General features: G+C 44.5%; 1 protein-coding gene across 1 annotated transcript in view; it reads left to right on the top strand.

Annotated features, from left to right (window-relative positions):
* The first annotated feature begins 949 nt into the window (after positions 1–949).
* ZC3HC1 (zinc finger C3HC-type containing 1) overlaps positions 950–17815 on the top strand; it is a 32250-nt gene continuing 15384 nt past the window's right edge. Inside the window, exons 1-5 of the mRNA XM_040413438.1 lie at positions 950–1088; positions 5326–5440; positions 6828–6978; positions 7593–7676; positions 14889–15016. Coding sequence (XP_040269372.1) covers positions 967–1088; positions 5326–5440; positions 6828–6978; positions 7593–7676; positions 14889–15016 — 600 coding nt within the window. The 5' untranslated portion in view covers positions 950–966. The remainder of the gene's footprint in view (positions 1089–5325; positions 5441–6827; positions 6979–7592; positions 7677–14888; positions 15017–17815) is intronic.

Raw genomic sequence — 17815 nt, forward strand, 5'->3', positions numbered from 1 at the left:
ACAAAACAGGTGTAAATGAAGAAAATTTTGCCTTGGCTGCTGACCACGCCCCTTATCCCACCCTTGCCACTCCCCCCTTTCTGAAAAGCAGCTGTGGTGGCGCAAAAGTGAGAGATACGTGCAGATAGTTTGTGACTTTTTAATGACATTCTTCAGGCGCAAGGGAGATCTCCCCCTAAATGTCTATGATGCTGTAAGTTTGGGCCATGAGTTCCATGGTTGAGCCAGGAATTGTGGCTGTAATATGGACGCTAGCCTATGCCCACATCACTTGCGGTGGAGGCCACGTGACTACTATGGGACCCAGGGTTTGAGGGGACCAGCTTTCAGACATAAAAGCACAGCAGTTTCCTGCATCTGCCACTAGAGGGAGCTCAGGGCAAAGAGATTTTACAGCTGCCATTGAGTTCAATGGTGACTATATAAATTCCGTGCACTGAGCTCTGGCCTAGTGCAGGCAGCCAGTTTTATCACGTACTGAAGGGAAGCAGCAGACCTACATAGAGATGTATCAGGGGTGGTTTATCAATGGAGTTATGCCAGCTGAGTGCTGTAAACCCATTGGGAAATATGGTGCTCAGAAACAGAGCCATATTTACAAAGCACCTGATCCACTATTTCTGACATGGGGAAAGTGATGCATACATTTTTATTTTTAAAAAAATCCTCCAGTTAAAAAAATAAATCAGTCTAAATGAGGCCATGGACAGCATTAGTACATATGGGCCTATCTGTGAACCTGACCTAAAATCCATAACTAGTAAGAAATCCTTCATCATGAGAAGCAGTCACATCCGTGCAGTCTATGCCGCATTTTATATGCCATCATGCTGCTGAGCAGTCCCTTCTTTCCTTCCCCCTGTGTCCTGGGCTCTCACATTCTGCGTCTTATCTACCCGGAACGCAGGAGTCGTGTGGCTTTGTTCCCGACTTCCGGTTCGAAAGGACACTTCCGGGGCTATCAAGATGTCGGCGCCCAGTAGTAACGAGACCCCGGGAACTGCGCTTAGGTCTCCTGTAGGAACTCCTGAAAAAATCCGGGACTTGATCAATGAAGGGATAGTGAGCGAGGAGCGGAGTGACGGCCGGTGAGTGGAGGGAGACCAATACCGCAGCGCTCACCTGTATAATCCCTGGACGCGGTCAAGCACGGATTGCAAAGATCAAACCGATCCAGCTTCCCATAAAAGGTGATCTTTATTTGTTAAAAAATAAAACCCAGACATCAGAAATGTGCAATTATGCAGTCTACGCGTTTCGGACCTCCTGGTGTCATGATGAAGGACCAATATTCAGGAGGTCCAAAACGCGTAGACTGCATAATTGCACATTTCTGATGTCTGAATTTTTTTTTTTTTTAACAAATAAAGATCACCTTTTATGGGAAGCTGGTGATCGGTTTGATTTTTGGAATCTGCTCTTTTATAGGCTGAATCTTTATTCTTCAGTTACTGTAAGTTCCCCCTAGTGATCGCAGGTGGTCTGCTTTGACAAACACTTATCCCCTACGTGTCTGATCAGCGGGAGTCCGACTGCTGGGGACCCTGACTATTATGAGAATGTGGCCAATGTGTATATTTTTGATTGGAGCGATGGCCACGCATCTGCGCTGTCACTCCATTCAACTGTATGGGATTGCCAGAGATAGCCGAGTAAAAGCCCCCCGCAGTCTCTGGTAGTGACCACTACTCCATTCAAAAGGATGCACCCCCTTCCTGTTCACGTAATCTGCAGGGTCCCCACTGATCAGACAGATCTTCTGAATTTAGGAGACTTACCATTTTAAAGGGAACCTGTCACCGGAATTTGTGTATAGAGCTGAGGACATGGGATGCTAGATGGCCACTAGCACATGCGCAATACCCAGTCCCCATAGCTCTGTGTGCTTTTATTGTGTAAAAAAAACGATTTTATAGATATGTAAATGAACCGTAGATGAGTCCTGTCTCCTCCATGCTTGAGAGAGGAGTCCAGCGTTCTCTGACTCTGAGCCCAGCACCGCTCCGCATCCTCTGAATCTCCTTGCTTCCTGACGTCACAAAACTAGAGCGCCGTAATCCCGCGCATGCACCCTGGATACATGTCAGCGCCCGCGCGGTGTCCTGGCATCGGCCTCACAGAACTCATTGCGCATGCTCCTCTGTCCTCCGCCCGGCAAGTTGCGCCACTCCGCTCTTCCTTTCCGGGTCGAGCGAAGCTGGCGTATGCGCAGTGAGTTCTGTGAGGCCGATGCCAGGACACCGCGCGGGCGCTGACATGTGAATCCAGGGCGCATGCGCGGAATTACGGGCGCTGCACAAACATTACGTCAGCGATGAGGAGTGAATAAATTAGCAGTGGGGCGGTGCTGGGCTCTAGAGGTCGGAGGCACAGCCCCTGGGGCTCCTTATTGAGGTAATTAGCAGATTACTAAAAGCGATTTTCTAGACCAATTACAAGACACGGGGCAGTAATACTAGTATATTGTAATGTAACTCCTGGAGACTGATGTTAACAGCTCAGTAAGGGAAATCCAGGTGACAGTGTCCCTTTAAATCATGCATCTAGTGTTGTAGTGAGCATGCTGAGTGCAAAATTATTATAGGATGAAATAATGAGTATATATGGTTTTATTCAAATTGTTAATAAAATTTTCACAGGAAATTGGAGAAAAAATATTTAGATGGGTAACCCTGTTATTGTCTTAGTAATCCGCCACATTCTTATCTTTGTGGCGCGTACAGATGTGAAGTGAAGCTGTGCACTTATAAGGGAGGCAGATTTCTAAAAAGGCATTTGCCTGTACCTATGACTATTAGTGATGATAATGATGTATAGTCTTGTGTACACGCAGCCTTACCCTTAGGGCCTCGATGCGCTTAGCTGGCTGATTCAAGAAGAAGGCATGACCCTTTGCCATGGGCAGAAAAGGCCTAGAGAATAAGGCACCTATTCCAGAGACCAATTTCCTAGCACTTATCAAATGGAGAATCAAGAAAAAGGGAGGGAAGGTAGGGGGATCTCGAGGTTCAAAGGGTTCGGACGAGATATAGAGAATGTGAAGAAAACAATTTAATAAACGTGGGGAAAAAGTATCTTTGAAATAAAAGAACATTACCAACCGTGAATTGTAGACTAAGATTTAAGAAAACCCCCAAAATTATATAAACCAAATAAGTGTTATATAGGAAGATCAAACGCCTGTTTGAAAAGTAAGGTTTTCAGTGCACGTCTGAATGAGAGAAGACTGGGAATCATTTTCAGGGCCAGAGGTAGGTGGTTCCAAAATCTGGCCCCTTGAGCCAAAAAGGATCTACCTCCACGTCTGATCTTGTTAACCTGCGGGATGTTAAAATTCGCGGAGTTACTAGACCTCAATGTCCTCAACGGAGCGTACCTGGTGAATTTACGTCACAGGTACAGGGGCCCCACACCATGGAATACCCTATCCATGAAGCATCCAATCTTGAACATCACCCGTTGTTGGACGGGGAGCCAGTGCAAGGCATTAAGAGAGGGAGTGATATGCTCTCGACGGGCAACACCCGTTAGGAGCCTTGCTGCGGCATTCTGCATACTTAACCATCTATTTAGATGGAAGAATGCGTGACAGCAGTAACAATACCGAAAAAAAAAACTAGGGGGACACACATTATATATAACATCTTTATTGAATGAAAAATAATTACAAACAAATAATTAATTAATTAAAATATAGCAGCAATGCAAGTGAGCGCTGCGACAAGCAGCTCACCCGCTGAACCAAAGGATACCCGAACCCCACAAACAAAATTGCTCATAACAATGGTAAATGAGAGAGCAATAAGAATTGTAGCACCCCAAGGTTACTCCAGCAACCACATGAACTGCCATGTATGTAATACTCCACCATAGGGCTCAAACACAGGCCCCGGCTGTGGATACACAAATGAGTAAAGGCAAACAGTAGCGCTGGAATACCTTGGTAATCGGCCAGTGAAGAGATCGGACCTCTGGACAGCACGGAGCTCTACATACATGGCAGTTCATGTGGTTGCAGGAGTAACCTTGGGGTGCTACAATTCTTATTGCTCTCTCATTCACCATTGTATTGAGCAGTTTTGTTTGTGGGGATCGGGTATCCTTTGGTTCAGCGGGTGAGCTGCTTGTCGCTCACTTGCATTGCTGCTATATTTTAATTAATTATTTATTATTTTTTTGTAATTATTTTTCATTCAATAAAGATGTTATATATAAGGCTACTTTCACACCCGTGTTCGGGTGTCCGCTCGTGAGCTCCGTTTGAAGGGGCTCACAAGCGGCCCCGAACGCAACCGTCCAGCCCTAATGCATTCTGAGTGGAGGCGGATCCACTGAGAATGCATCAGTCTGCCAGCGTTCAGCCTCCGCTCCGCTCAGTGAGCGGACACCTAAACGCTGCTTGCAGCGTTCGGGTGTCCGCCTGGCCGTGCGGAGGCAAGCGGATCCGTCCAGACTTACAATGTGAGTCAATGGGGACGGATCCGTTTGAAGATGACACTATATGGCTCAATCTTCAAACGGATTCGTCCCCCATTGACTTTCAATGTAAAGTCTGGACGGATCCGTTCAGGCTACTTTCACACTTAGAAATTTTTCTAAGTTATAATGCAGACGGATCCGTTCTGAACGGATGCAAACGTCTGCATTATAGGAGCGGATCCGTCTGATGAAACATCAGACGGACCCGCTCTGAACGGCAGTGTGAAAGTAGCCTAATGTGTGTCCCCCTATTATTTTTTTTCGGTATTTGTACATATGACTGTCTCACCAACAAAGCAGTTGTCCCGCATTTCTGTCATTCTGATGCTGTTGTGAGCAGTGTTCTGGTCTGACATAAAATTACTTATTGCAGAAAAAAAAAAACGCAACTGTAGTGAAAAGCAGCATGTCCAGGAAACGGAGCAAAATGTCTCTAACTATGTTGCAAATTCCAGGTTGTTCACAAGATACAATAACACAGATAGGGTTATAATGACAAGCTGGCACTCAAAGACAGTTACTGGTCGTACAACGTCTCTTTAGCCCCATCAATCCCTATATGAGAGACGAACGTGCTAAGTGACGCGGCGCACCATAACAGGCCTCTGCCCGGCAAGGTAGAAACTGCTATGCACAAAATCAACCAGTCACCTACAGAATATATACAGTTCTGTATGTTGTGGGCAGTACAGTACTGTATGTTGTGTGGGTTGTTTCCTGTTGATTACCATGAAAGTTCTTTTAAATGGTCAAATAGTCTTTGAGTGGACAAACTAGCTCCTAATGTCATCTGTCCTTGATATTATCCTACCATGTGAATCTTATGTTTTCTTTGATCATCTCCAGAAAGGACACAAGCATTCTGTCGGAAGAAAACAACAGTTTTGAAGTCTTAGAAGATTCAATCTCGAACGAGGCAACAAGCAAAGAAGCGTTCTTCTCCAGGGTGGAGACATTCTCCATATCCTTTATATTGCCATCTGCATGCCAAGAAAGGGGGGTTATAATCACACATCAATCAGTTTTCCTTTTCAGCCTCCATGATGGCACCTTAACCATAAGATGATCCTCCTCCCACCAGGCAGGGACACGAAGCTTAAATAGGGCCCTCCTGCATCTTCTTATCAGTGTCTTCCTGTCCCTTTCAGGTAGGGGGAAGGGAGCATCTGCATGGCTTCAATGGAGGCCTACCTTGTATAAGTGCGCCTCTGGTCATGGAAAGCCCACTGCAATGTTCCAGTCCTGGATGCCTCCCAGCACCCGTGGAGGAGGAGAAACCACGGTAATGGGAAACTCGGGAAGTCCCTCCAGTATGCTTATGGGTGGTCCACTGCCTGAGATTCTCGGCTCCGGTGGCTGATGCCACCAAGGGGTCCTAAGAAGGATACTTTGGGTTTGCAGATATACAAGTGCCATGCTTTTTAGTTACATACGTTTAAGAACCAGATTCAGATTATGGTTTAAATTTACCTTGAAGCAACAGGCCTTCAGCTTCTCATAAGAACATTGATTTCTGTGTCATTATGGCATGATATGTGCTCCAGCTGATGTTGTAATGTATACTTATACTAAGGCTTAATTCAGATGGCCATCTTTTGTCTGTGTGCGCAGCAGGAGTAAAAAGAAGTTAATGGTGCAATTCACGCCTCCATTTTTTTCTTCATGGATCAAGGTTCTGTATGGAGAAACTCAAGGCATGCACTACTTTGGTTTGTGTCTCATGGAACACAGAATAGGAAACAGTGTACGTGTACTATGTGGACCTCACTGCTTATTATACATCGTCCATGTGATGCAGAAGCAACGCTGACTATTTTAAATTAAGCTGTCTGAATGAGACCTCAGCTCTCACTTATCCCAGAGCAGAGCTCAATTTATCAGATCAAAAGGTAGATGTGGTTTACTAAATACTTGAGTGATAGACAATGAGGGCCATTTACAAAGGCTTTACGCCAGGTTTTTGGTGTAAAAAGATCACACAATTTTGAGCAAAAAAATGTGACTTATGTTTTCCACCACTTTTAGAAAGTGGTTAGAGCAGGGACACCATGACTCATAACATTTACATCAATTTATGCCATAAATTACAACTGAAATTTACTCCCGCTCCTGGTGTGTGAAATGCCAGTCTTCAGTAAATGAGCTAACACAAGTAGTCAATTGGACAAATGGATGTACTACTAGGACAGCTGCATAATTGTCCATAATGCTGAACCCCCCTTATAGCTCATTTTTTCTGTCCATTATTCTACCTGTTCTGTGATTGAAAAAAATTATTGCTGTGACTTGGATTAGGACATTTCAGTCATCTAAACAACTAGTATTTGACTTTTCCTTAATCCAAATACTCCCTAAAATGGGCTGGTAAACCTCCAGAATTGTCTCCACTTATATGCGCTCAGTATGGATGGTCAAACATAGAGTGTGACATGCTGAAATGCTCCAGTTGCAGTGCCTACCTCTGTGCTAGCCTCCAGTCAGCCTTGGACTTCACCAAATGTAAGTATTGATCACTAATGTGTGCAAATTTAAAGGGGTATTCCGGTCGGTAAAAGTTATCCCCTATCCACAGGATGGGGGGATAACTATCAGACCGGGTGGGAGGGTCCTAATTTTGGTACTCCCTCCAGCCCCCCTGCTGTTCCCCTGAAATGACCAGAGCGGCCGGTCACACATGTGCGCGGCCGCACCATTCATTTTTACGGGAGTTCCGGAGATAGCCGTACAGTTATGTTCACAGGATGCCACAGACACAGCAGCTGTGCCCACTCAATCCACAGCAGGCAGCTAGGCTCCCTCACACAAGCCAATCAATGGAAATAAACAAAAAAAAAAGTTATCGACCTCAGAACATCGCAACACAAAAACAAATGTTACCCTTGAAGAATAAACTCATGCCACAATAAAACAAGCCCTCACACAGCTACGTCAACGGAAAGGTAAAAAAGTTATGGCTTTTGGAGTGCAGTGAAGAAAAAACAGGGCCGGTCCTTATGGGGTTAAAGACTTTCATGTGACAGCATCTAAACGTGGTCATTAAATGTAAATCTAGCCTTGCGTTTATGTGAATATTAATTGAATATTAAGTTTAGGATTCTCTTTTTATGGTCCAGATAAGCAGCGCTGCTTGGAATTGCAGGAAGCACTGAGGACCACTCATGAGAAGTTCTGCTTTTGGCCAGAAAGTCCATGTCCAGGTAACGCTTACTGTGAATGCCTCTGTTGTAAATGTTTTCTATCTTCTCATGCGGGATATAATGCAGCATGTATAGACCAGAAAATAGGGGTTATTTGTCTAGCTTATTGCCCACTACTGGTTCTTACACAGACATGCACATGACAGTATGCGCAAATGAATATGCACACTGTTTGTAATTAATGTCCCTGTTAACAGTCCCCTGATGAAACACTAACAATAGGGAAATGCATCGGGATCCTGTAGGGACTTTATCACTGTAGTAAGTATTGCTCCAGTCTTGAATTTCCCAGTACGGACTACTTGGAGTGGTTATGACTGGAATAGTATAGTTTTTCAGTGATGCATTTCTAACTTTGTATTTGCAGGATTTACCTAGATGTGTACAAGTTTGACCCTCTTGGTAAAACTAGTTAATAAATATGTTTTTTCCCTTTGTCCTATGACAGCACCAGGAGAGAGGATCCTCCACCCAGGACAGGAAACCCACATATATTTAAGAAAGATGGGCCTCTCCATTTCTCAGTGGTTTTTCTGTCCTAGGAGAGGATTCCTACAAGCATCTTCTAGGGAGTAGTTTCTCTCCAAGTTAACCTCGCCGGCTGGGCTGGGGAGCGTGCCGGTTGAGTTCCCCGCTATGCGCTCCCTGAAGACTGTGGGGGCGGCATACCTGTAAACTCCAGAGGTCCCTCCTTTCTGCTTCTGCCTAGACATAGCGCTTCCCTGTCTGTAGTATGGGCTCAATCGGCAAGGGACAGGAGCGCAGGGATTGCGAAACATAGAGCTCCCCATCTGTAGTATCGCGAGACCACAGACGAGATCTTGCACTACTTCATCTCCTGGAGCGCGGGAGATTTGAATTTCCGGCGCATTTAGACCAGCTAGAGCGGCCTGTGGATCCTTGCCGTGAAGGACCTGATCCAAGGCGTGTATTGGACCAAGGCGTGTCAGCATGGAGGACGCTGGAGAGGCACAGAAGGACCCCTGCACCTTTGGTATGGCTGGAGAGTATTACGGCAGGGGGTTCTATCCCCCTTCTTTGGGTTTTCTTTACGTTGGGTTTATTATGGCATATTGTCTTTTAGGATAAACCCAAGAAAAGTGGAATAAGGAATGCAGAATTTGTAAAGCCAAATTGCCCCCTTCCTATGTTAAGCTACTCTGTCTCTCCTGCATAGAAAACACTATAACGGGAGAATCACCTTAACTGATTAGAGAAGAAGTGGGGAATGCCCTTAAATCTAAAAAAGTAGCCTATAGAAGCAAAGACAGATCCCCTTCTGGGCAAAGGTTTTCGGACGTCTCTAGTTCGGATGAAAATACCTTAGTGGAAAGTGGGGAGGTTTCATCCAAATCCTCTTCGGATGAGGATAGAGGTGGTAGACCCTTCTTTCATATTTAGGACGTTGATCAACTTCATAAAGCAGTTAGAGCTACAATGAATATTGAGGACCCCAAGGAAGTAAGATCAGTCCAGAACGCAAAATTTTTGGGGGATTGGAAGGAAGAAAAAAAGAGTTTTTTATTCACAAAAACGTGGCAGCCATGATAACGAACGAGTGGAAAAATCCAGACAAACTGAATTTTATTCCCTCGTTGGTTAAACGCAAATACCCCTTTGACACAGCGGATTCAGTACTCTGGGAACGCGCACCGAAGAGAGCAGATGGCTTTCTAAGGCGAACATGGGAGTCAGCAGGGGCTTCCCTTAAACCAAACATGGCGACCACTTGTAATGCTAGGGCCCTTATCTTATGGGTTAAAAAAATTCGAGGACCAGATTAAGGATAAGACTCCTAGAGACCAGCTATTAGAATCTATCCCGGTTATTGCCAAAGCAACGGACATTATGGCGGATGCTTCTGCTGAGGCGGCTAGATTGTCTGCTCGTTCATCTTTCCTGGCTAATTTGGCTCGCAGAGCCCTTTGGCTTAAGAATTGGTCAGGGGACGTAGTGTCTAAGAATAGACTATGTCAGGGATGGCCAACCTGAGGCTCTCCAGCTGTTGCAAAACTACAACTCCCAGCATGCTCAGACTGCCTACAGCTATCGGCCTACAGCAGGGCATGGTGGGAGTTGTAGTTTTACAACAGCTGGAGAGCCACAGGTTGGCCATCCCTGGACTATGTAATATTCCATGTGAAGGGAAATACTTGTTTGGGTCTGCCTTAGACGATAATCTTGAAAAAGCAGGAGATAGAAAGGGTTCCCCTCTTCCTTTCGTAAGCAGAATGCCTCCTTTCACCAGAATAGAAGATTCTTGGGTACAGAGAAGAGCTCGAATAAGAGAGATTCCAGATGGAAATTCTCTTCTTCCAAATCCAAAGGGTTCTTGTTCAGAGGCCGTAATTCCATAACTGCCAAAAAAGACAACCCCCAATGACGCCAGGGTGGGAGGGAGGCTGTTGCACTTCCTCCCAGCCTGGTCAGAGATTTCCAACAGTACCTGGATTCTTCAGTCCTTGCGGGAGGGATTCAGACTGGAATTTAAGGGCTCAGGAGGCTCTAGAAAAGTAGGTAGAGAAACCTATTTTAAAAGGGGCGCTTATCTCATGTCCTCCATCAGAAGAAGGTATGGGGTTCTACTCCAACCTTTTTCTGAGAAAAAAAAAACCCAATGGGAGAGTTCAGAACCATCATAAGTTTAAAGAAATTAAACAAGTTCTTAGTATACAGAAAATTCAAAATGGAGACAATGAAGTCAGTAGTGGACCTCCTGTACAGGGACTATTATATGGTGGTCCTGGACATCAGGGACGCATATTATCATCTCCCAATATACCCAGCTCATCAAAGGTTCTTGAGTGGCACTGAAGATGCAGGGATGTGTGAGACTTTTTCAGTTCCAGGTGCTACCCTTTGGAATTTCCATGGCACCACGGATCTTCACAAAGCTCGTAGTAGAGATGGCAGCCCATATAAGAGAAAAAGACATCCTGTTTGTGCCATATCTGGACGATTTCCTGATCATAGCCCAGTCTGAACAGGCCTGTCTCACCCAGATGACACAGGTGATCTGTATTCTGAACTCTCTGGGGTAGATAATCAATGCGGAAAAATCCATAATGGTTCCTCAGAAGGTTCAACAGTTCCTGAGCATATTACTGGATTCTAAATCTCTGAAATCTTTTCTGCCTCCAGAACAGGTCCAGAGAATAAGGTCAGTGATACATCAATATATTCAGAATCCTACTCTGTCGATCAGAAAGGGCATTTCAGCTCTGGGAACTTTAACCTCCTGCATTCCAGCGGTTCCATGGGCTCATGCTCACTCCAGAAGCCTTCAATGGGAGATTCTCCAGACTTGGGAAGGGAGAAGAGTTGGACAAGAAAATGTCCATTTCCAGTCAGACATGCAGTTCCCTAAGATGGTGGTTGGATCCAGTCAATCTTGTCCAGGGGGTTCCCTGGAGTATTGTGGATCAAATAGTAGTAACCCTGGATGCCAGTCCAGTTGGCTGGGGAGCTCCTGTCCAGGCCAGAGTTCTGCAGGGACCCTGGGACGGATCGATATGTACAGCTTCTTCAAATGTAAAAGAGTTGATGGTGGTTCTTCTAGCCTTGCAGGAGATTTTGCCCTTGCTCGAGAACCGTCATCTCAAGGTTTTGTCAGACAATGGTTCCGTTGTAGCTTATCTGAATCACCAGGGAGGGACCAGATCCATAGAGTTAAAACAAATAGCTGCTCCTATTTTTATTCTTTACTAGAGTCCTGTCATTATCGGCCCTTCGTGTCAGGGGAGTGGACAACCAACAGGCATTTTTTGAGTCGTCACAAACTAGACCAGAGAGAGTGGTCCCTAAATCGGGGGGTTTTCTCCCAGCTAGTACAACTTTGGGGGGAACCATCGGTGGATCTCTTCGCTACACGATCCAACAGAAAGGTGAAAAAGTTATTTTCCCCTCTTTCCGAGAGACCTTGCTTCGGCGGTGGATGCCTTTCTACAGACATGGGATCGGGGTCTCCTATGCCTTCCCATCTCTTCAGTTGATCTCCAGGGTTCTCCAGAAGATATGAGAGGACGGGGCTTCGGTGATCATGATGGCACCTTTTTGGCCCCTTCGTGCTTGGTTCACGTGGCTGAGGCTTCTTTCAGTCAGGGAGCCTTGGGTGCTACCAGAGAGCCCAGACTTATTAAGCCAGGGGCCTGTCATTCACCCTCCGGTAAAGGGCCTTCACTTGACGGCCTGGTTTTTGAAAGGTCACAGTTAATGCATAGGGGATTGTCTGAATCCGTTATTTCCACCTTGCTTAAAAGTAGGAAACCGGTAACCACTAGAATTTATGCTAGAACCTGGGCGGCTTTCTTTGCTTTCTTGGGAATTGCTCCTGTCTCACAGTGTAGTCTCTCTATTCCCAGTATTTTGCAATTTCTTCAGAAGGGTCTTTCCCTTAGTACTATAAAGGTGCAGATTTCGGCTTTAAGTGTTTTGTTTAACGTTAGATTAGCTGTTCGTCCTCTTATCATGAGGTTTCGTAAAGCAATTGCAAGGGACGTTCCGTCTAGGATTTTCCAGGTTCTTACCTGGGACCTAAATTTAGTGTTAGAGTTTGATGAAGGGACCCTTTAAACCCATTTCTCTATCAGAATGTTGACTCTTAAATGTGCCTTTTTAGTAGCAATCACGTCGGCTAGAAGGATAAGGATAGGTGAGATTCAGGCCTTGTCTATCAATTCCCCATATACTTCCATCCAGGAGGATAGAATTGTTCTTAGACCAGACCCAACTTTTCTTCCCAAAGTAGTGTCAAACTTCCATGAATCTCAGGAGGTAGTTCTTCCGTCCTTTGGTACCTATCCCAGGCGTCGGAAGGAATTGGAGTTTAGTTACTTGGATGCTAGATGTGTTTTAGCTTACCTGGATTAGGGTTGTTGCGGGTATAGAAATTTCGATACCATTTTTTAGATACTGGGCTGCGCTGCTGCGCAGTCTAGTATCTCTGAACATGAGCGCACTGCTGTCGGCGCGCTCATGTTCTCTCAGCAGCACAGGGGAGAAGGAAGCTGTCCTCCCTCCTCCTGTGCTGCTGCTGCCACCAATGAGAAGAGAGGGGCGGAGGAGGGGCGGGCGCACTGCGCCACCAATGATACGACTTTTCCTACACAGAGCGGCGCCCAGCGATGTCCCAGCACTCGCCATTATTCCTGGGCGCCGCTCCGTTCCCCCGCTGTGCCCCATTACTGTCTCCTCTCCTGCTCCACATGCTAATTACTATCGGAGCGATGGGGAGGAGACATCAGCTTCTCTAGTGGGCATTCCTTCTCCCTGCTCTGCGATTAGACAGCGCTACAGCCAGGGAGAAGGAACGCCCACTAGAGAAGCTGCTCCTCCCCATTGCTCCAATAGTAATTAGCATATGGAGCAAGAGAGGAGACAGTAATGGGGCACAGCGGGCGAACGGAGCGGCGCCCAGGAATAATAGTAAGTGCTGGGACATCGCTGGGCGCCGCTCTGTGTAGCCTAATACTTAAAGTCTGGACCCAGGAAAAGTAGACTTTAAAACATAATACAGGAGGCGGGTGCCGGCAGCAGAATCACATTGCCGGCACCCTGCCCCTGACAGGGAGCTGCGTTCAGCGGCAGTTAACCCCTCAGGTGCGGCACCTGAGGGGTTAACTGCCGCTGATCTGCCAGTACCCGCCTCCTGTATTAAGGGGTAATTATCATTGGTGGCAGTAGCCACAGGGTCCCCTCCCCCTCATTGGTGGTGCAGTGGCAGCTTCTGATCGGAGCCCCAGCTGTGTAATCCTGGGGCTCCGATCGGTTACCATGGCAGCCAGGACGCTACTGAAGCCCTGGCTGCCATGGTAACATCCCTGATGCTGTGTGCACAGAGCAGCAGGGACAGTGTGAAGTCCTATTCACCCTGATAGAGCTCTATCAGGGTAAATAGGACAAGGGATGAAACAAATCCCAGGTTCTAGCCCCTAAGGGGGGAAATAGTTATTAAATAAAAAGTGTAAAAACAAAAACACCAAAATATTAAGTATGAATCACCCCTTTTCCCAATTTCACATATAAAATGTATAAATAATAAACATATTACATATCCCCACGTCAGAAAAGTCCAAACTAAAAGAAAATCTACAACTTTTTTTTAATTCTTTTCGCGTGGTATCGAGTATCACAATACTTTTTCATGGTATCGAAACCGAATCAAAAATTTGGTATCGCAACAACTCTAACCTGGATGCTACTAGAGAATGGAGGAAGTCAGGGGCCTTGTTTGTCCAGTAATCAGGTCCTAATAAAGGAAAGGCTGCTAGCAAAAGTTCCATAGCCAGGTGGATTAAGCAAGCTATCTGTCTAGCTTATGTTTCCTTACAGAAACCGGTACCTATGGGTTGGACGGCGCACTCCACAAGAGCGGTATCTACTTTGTGGGCAGAGAGAGCAGATGCGTCTATTCAAGACATTTGCAAAACGGCTACCTGGTCTTCTGCTCTAACCTTCTATAGGCACTGTAGACCGGACCTTTCTTCTGTCTCTGACCTTTCCTTTGGGTGTAAAGTCTTGCAGGCTGTTATCCCACCCTAGCTCTCTCTGAGATCTCTCCTGGTGCTGTCATAGGACGAAGGGAAAAATTATATATACTCTTACTGGTAATTTCATTTTCCAGAGTCCATGACAGCACCCTTATATTCCCTCCCTTGGTTTTGGTGTTAGTGATGGATCTTGATTATGGTGCACAGGGTGCGCAAAAAAAAAAAAAAGAAACAAGAAAAATTCGATGAATTAAACGGAATGGATTTAGAAGGATTATTATCGGGGATGCTCTCTTCGTCTCTGAAGACCACTGAGGAATGGAGAGGCCTCTCCTTCTTAAATATCTGTGGGTTTCCTGTCCTGGGCGGAAGATCCTCTCTCCTGGTGCTGTCATGGACTCTGGAAAATCAAATTACCGGTATCATTATCTCTATTCCTCTTCCCATTGTTTTCAGCTGTTCCCGACATCCAGCATACATGTACTGCGGAAGTTGGGACTTTAAAGTTGGCGCCTGCCAAGGAGCTGAGCAGGCGCCATAGCTGCTGAGTTTACCCTGACAATAGTCTGCGGTATTATATTATATCAGCTGATCGCCCTGGTCAGCCAAATACTTTAACATTCAGAGCATGCTTTCTGATTCTTTTCCGCTTGGTGGTGAAGCACAATTTGAAAATACAATTATGTGAATGACGCTGTGTTTCTTTGTCCTTTACTCATTACAGAACATTTCTGGACCCTTCTGATAGCTGAGTCATCTTCAGTCATCACTGACTTTATTGACCGTTTCCAAAATCTTTGTCACTTGAAACTGCAACTTCCATCCCTGAAACATGAAGATCTCAAAAGCATGGTAATTTATTACAGTAATTAAATTAAGCTGAGGTGTCTCACTCGTGATTAGCTCTGGTATGGTGCTCTGGTTATGCAAATTTATTTCTGGTCGAATGGGAACATAATCATATCCGGCCGAGACTGGGGGCGGATCTGGCCCTATGGCGACGTTACATTGATGATGTCATCTTCATCTGGAAACAAGGTAGAGAAAGGCTAGAGGCATTCCTAAAGGAAATTAATAACAACAAACGTAATATGGTCTTTACCTCGAATATACAGGAAAGGACTGAATTCCTAGATTTGATGATTACGAAATCTGGGAGTAAATATATATGTGAGACATTCCGCAAACCTGCAACTAGAAATAGCTATATTGATTTTTCGAGTTGTCAATCGCCAAGATGGCTGACCAATATTCCCTCTGGTCAGTTCCGCAGAATCAAGAGGAACTGCACAGAGGGACACACATTTGAGGTGGAAGCCAACGAAATGAAGAAACAATTTATGGAAAAAGAATATCCCGAAGAGATAGTGGAGGAGTCGCTTAGCCAAATTAGGAAGTTGGAGAGAAGTTGGAGTTCTTTTAGAAAAAAGAAGATGAAAATGAACAGTTGATTAAGGAAGATAATATAAGAGTAATCCTTCCATTTAATGAGAGCTATAGGAAGATCCAGAAAATTATTAAAACTCACTGGCATCATGTACTGAGTGACAAAACTATAGGACATTTGCTCCCAACTGTTCCATTAATCACTTTTACCAAAGCATCCAATCTAGGCTTTAAAGTGGCTCCCACTGTAAAACCATGGAAACAAAACAAGATGAGTTTTTCGGGAACTTGGCTAAACTTGAAGGGCTTTTACAAGTGCGGGAGATGCATTGGTTGTAGACTTAATAACAAACCTCGTCAGACAACCACTGTCTCCTCAACCCAAAACAACTTTAAGTGGGAGATAGAGGACTGTCTTACATGTGATTCCTCCGGAGTCATCTACCTTCTCCAATGTAATAGACAATATATAGGGCGCACAAAAAGACCACTAAAGAAGAGCGTGGCAGAGCATATCGCTAATATAAAGAAAGGGTATGACAAACACTCCCTTCTCAAAACACTACAAAGATGTACATAAACAGGATCCATCCAGTTTAGTTGTTGTGGCATTGGAGAAGGTGGAAAAACACTGGAGAGGGGGAGACTATATTAAACAAATGTCTAGGATAGAATCCCAACGTATCTATGAATTCGGGTCCTTGCTACCAAAGGGACTTAACTCTGACTTAGAGATTTTGGATTCATATAGGATGGGTGTCTCGTCACCGATGGGACGTCGCATGCCAGGCCGTTTATCGGCGCTGCAACGTCTCCTTGGTGGCGAGATACCCATCCGTCTTCATCTATCAATGCCCTCATTCACCATAATGTTTATATTTTTACAATTTTAGATCTATATTTTTATGTATATTTATGAGAATAGTATATGTAAAACAGCATCATTGCTGTCTGTTGATATATGTAAATCCATAGAGATACCACTACTATGAAAGAATTGGTGTTTCTGACAAGAAGCAACCATATACAATGATTTCATGACATACAGTAGTGTATTATATTAAGTGGAATGTTCACGCAAAAAAAAACGCATATACTCAAAAAAAAAAAAGCAGAAAAAACGCAAGGAGTATCATGAAGAAAAACGCATTATAGCACTACCCCTTCTATCAATTGAAAAAAGTTTGAACAGCAGGTGCTTGTGATTTCGATCCAATTAGAGACAATATAAAAAATGGAGGCTAGGCGGGCAAACACTTGACCACTGAGGAAGGGATAGCGAATCATCCCGAAACGCGCCTGGTACAACAAGTGGACGTACCCGCAACAAAAGTCCTCCTGAAAACTGTATGGCCATACAGAAAGAATCTTGAAGGAAAAAGGAACAAATATACCTTCCTCCGATTCTAGGATTCAAAGATATTCGCGGTGGATAGAGCGTGTGAGCTCCCGCGATTTCTTGAGTTACTCCCGCGAGATTTGAACTTGCTTGGTTCGAGGAGAGCAACGAGATACGCCGGCAAACACTCTGAGCTCCTCACCAAGTAATCGGGAGATATCCAGACTATACGTTGGGAAGGAGGTAAGCCAAATACCGATAAAGATTTCTCATATATATATATATATATATATATATATATATATATATATATATATATATATATATATATATATATATATATATATATATATATATATATATATATATACAAAATGGAAATTTAAGAGAGACTCCAGGCACAGTGTTATATGAATCTATCGGGTAATACACAAGTATATTGCGACTTTACAATAGGTGCAACGTGTGCACCCAAAGTGACATTCTACCTTTTATCCATGGATACGGCTACAGAGGAAATTCCTTTATGCAGTTTTAACAGCAAATGTGAAATGGTGGCATACCAAATATAGGTTGCGTTAATATAGTCATTTGAACAGCAAACTTTTTTTGTGTATTGTATTATATGCTACTATATGCTATTTTTGATTGTTTTATTGTTTTAGAGATTTTATGGGTATATGTATAGTTATTGTTAAATAAACTTTCTGCATACTTCAATTTGAGACCAAATGCATGAGTGCTCGCCCATCTTTTTTATATTTTAAATTTATTACAGCCATCTTGCTATAAAGTGATAAAACGTCACAGTTCTAAATATTAGGGCTTCATTAAATATGCAGATGGGCAGCATGGTGGCTAGGTGCTTAGTACTGTTATGTTGCAGCGCTGGGGTCATATAGTTTCTAATCTCAACCAGGGGCAGT

Source organism: Bufo bufo, chromosome 1 (assembly GCF_905171765.1).
Source record: "Bufo bufo chromosome 1, aBufBuf1.1, whole genome shotgun sequence".
Classification (NCBI taxonomy): domain Eukaryota; kingdom Metazoa; phylum Chordata; class Amphibia; order Anura; family Bufonidae; genus Bufo; species Bufo bufo.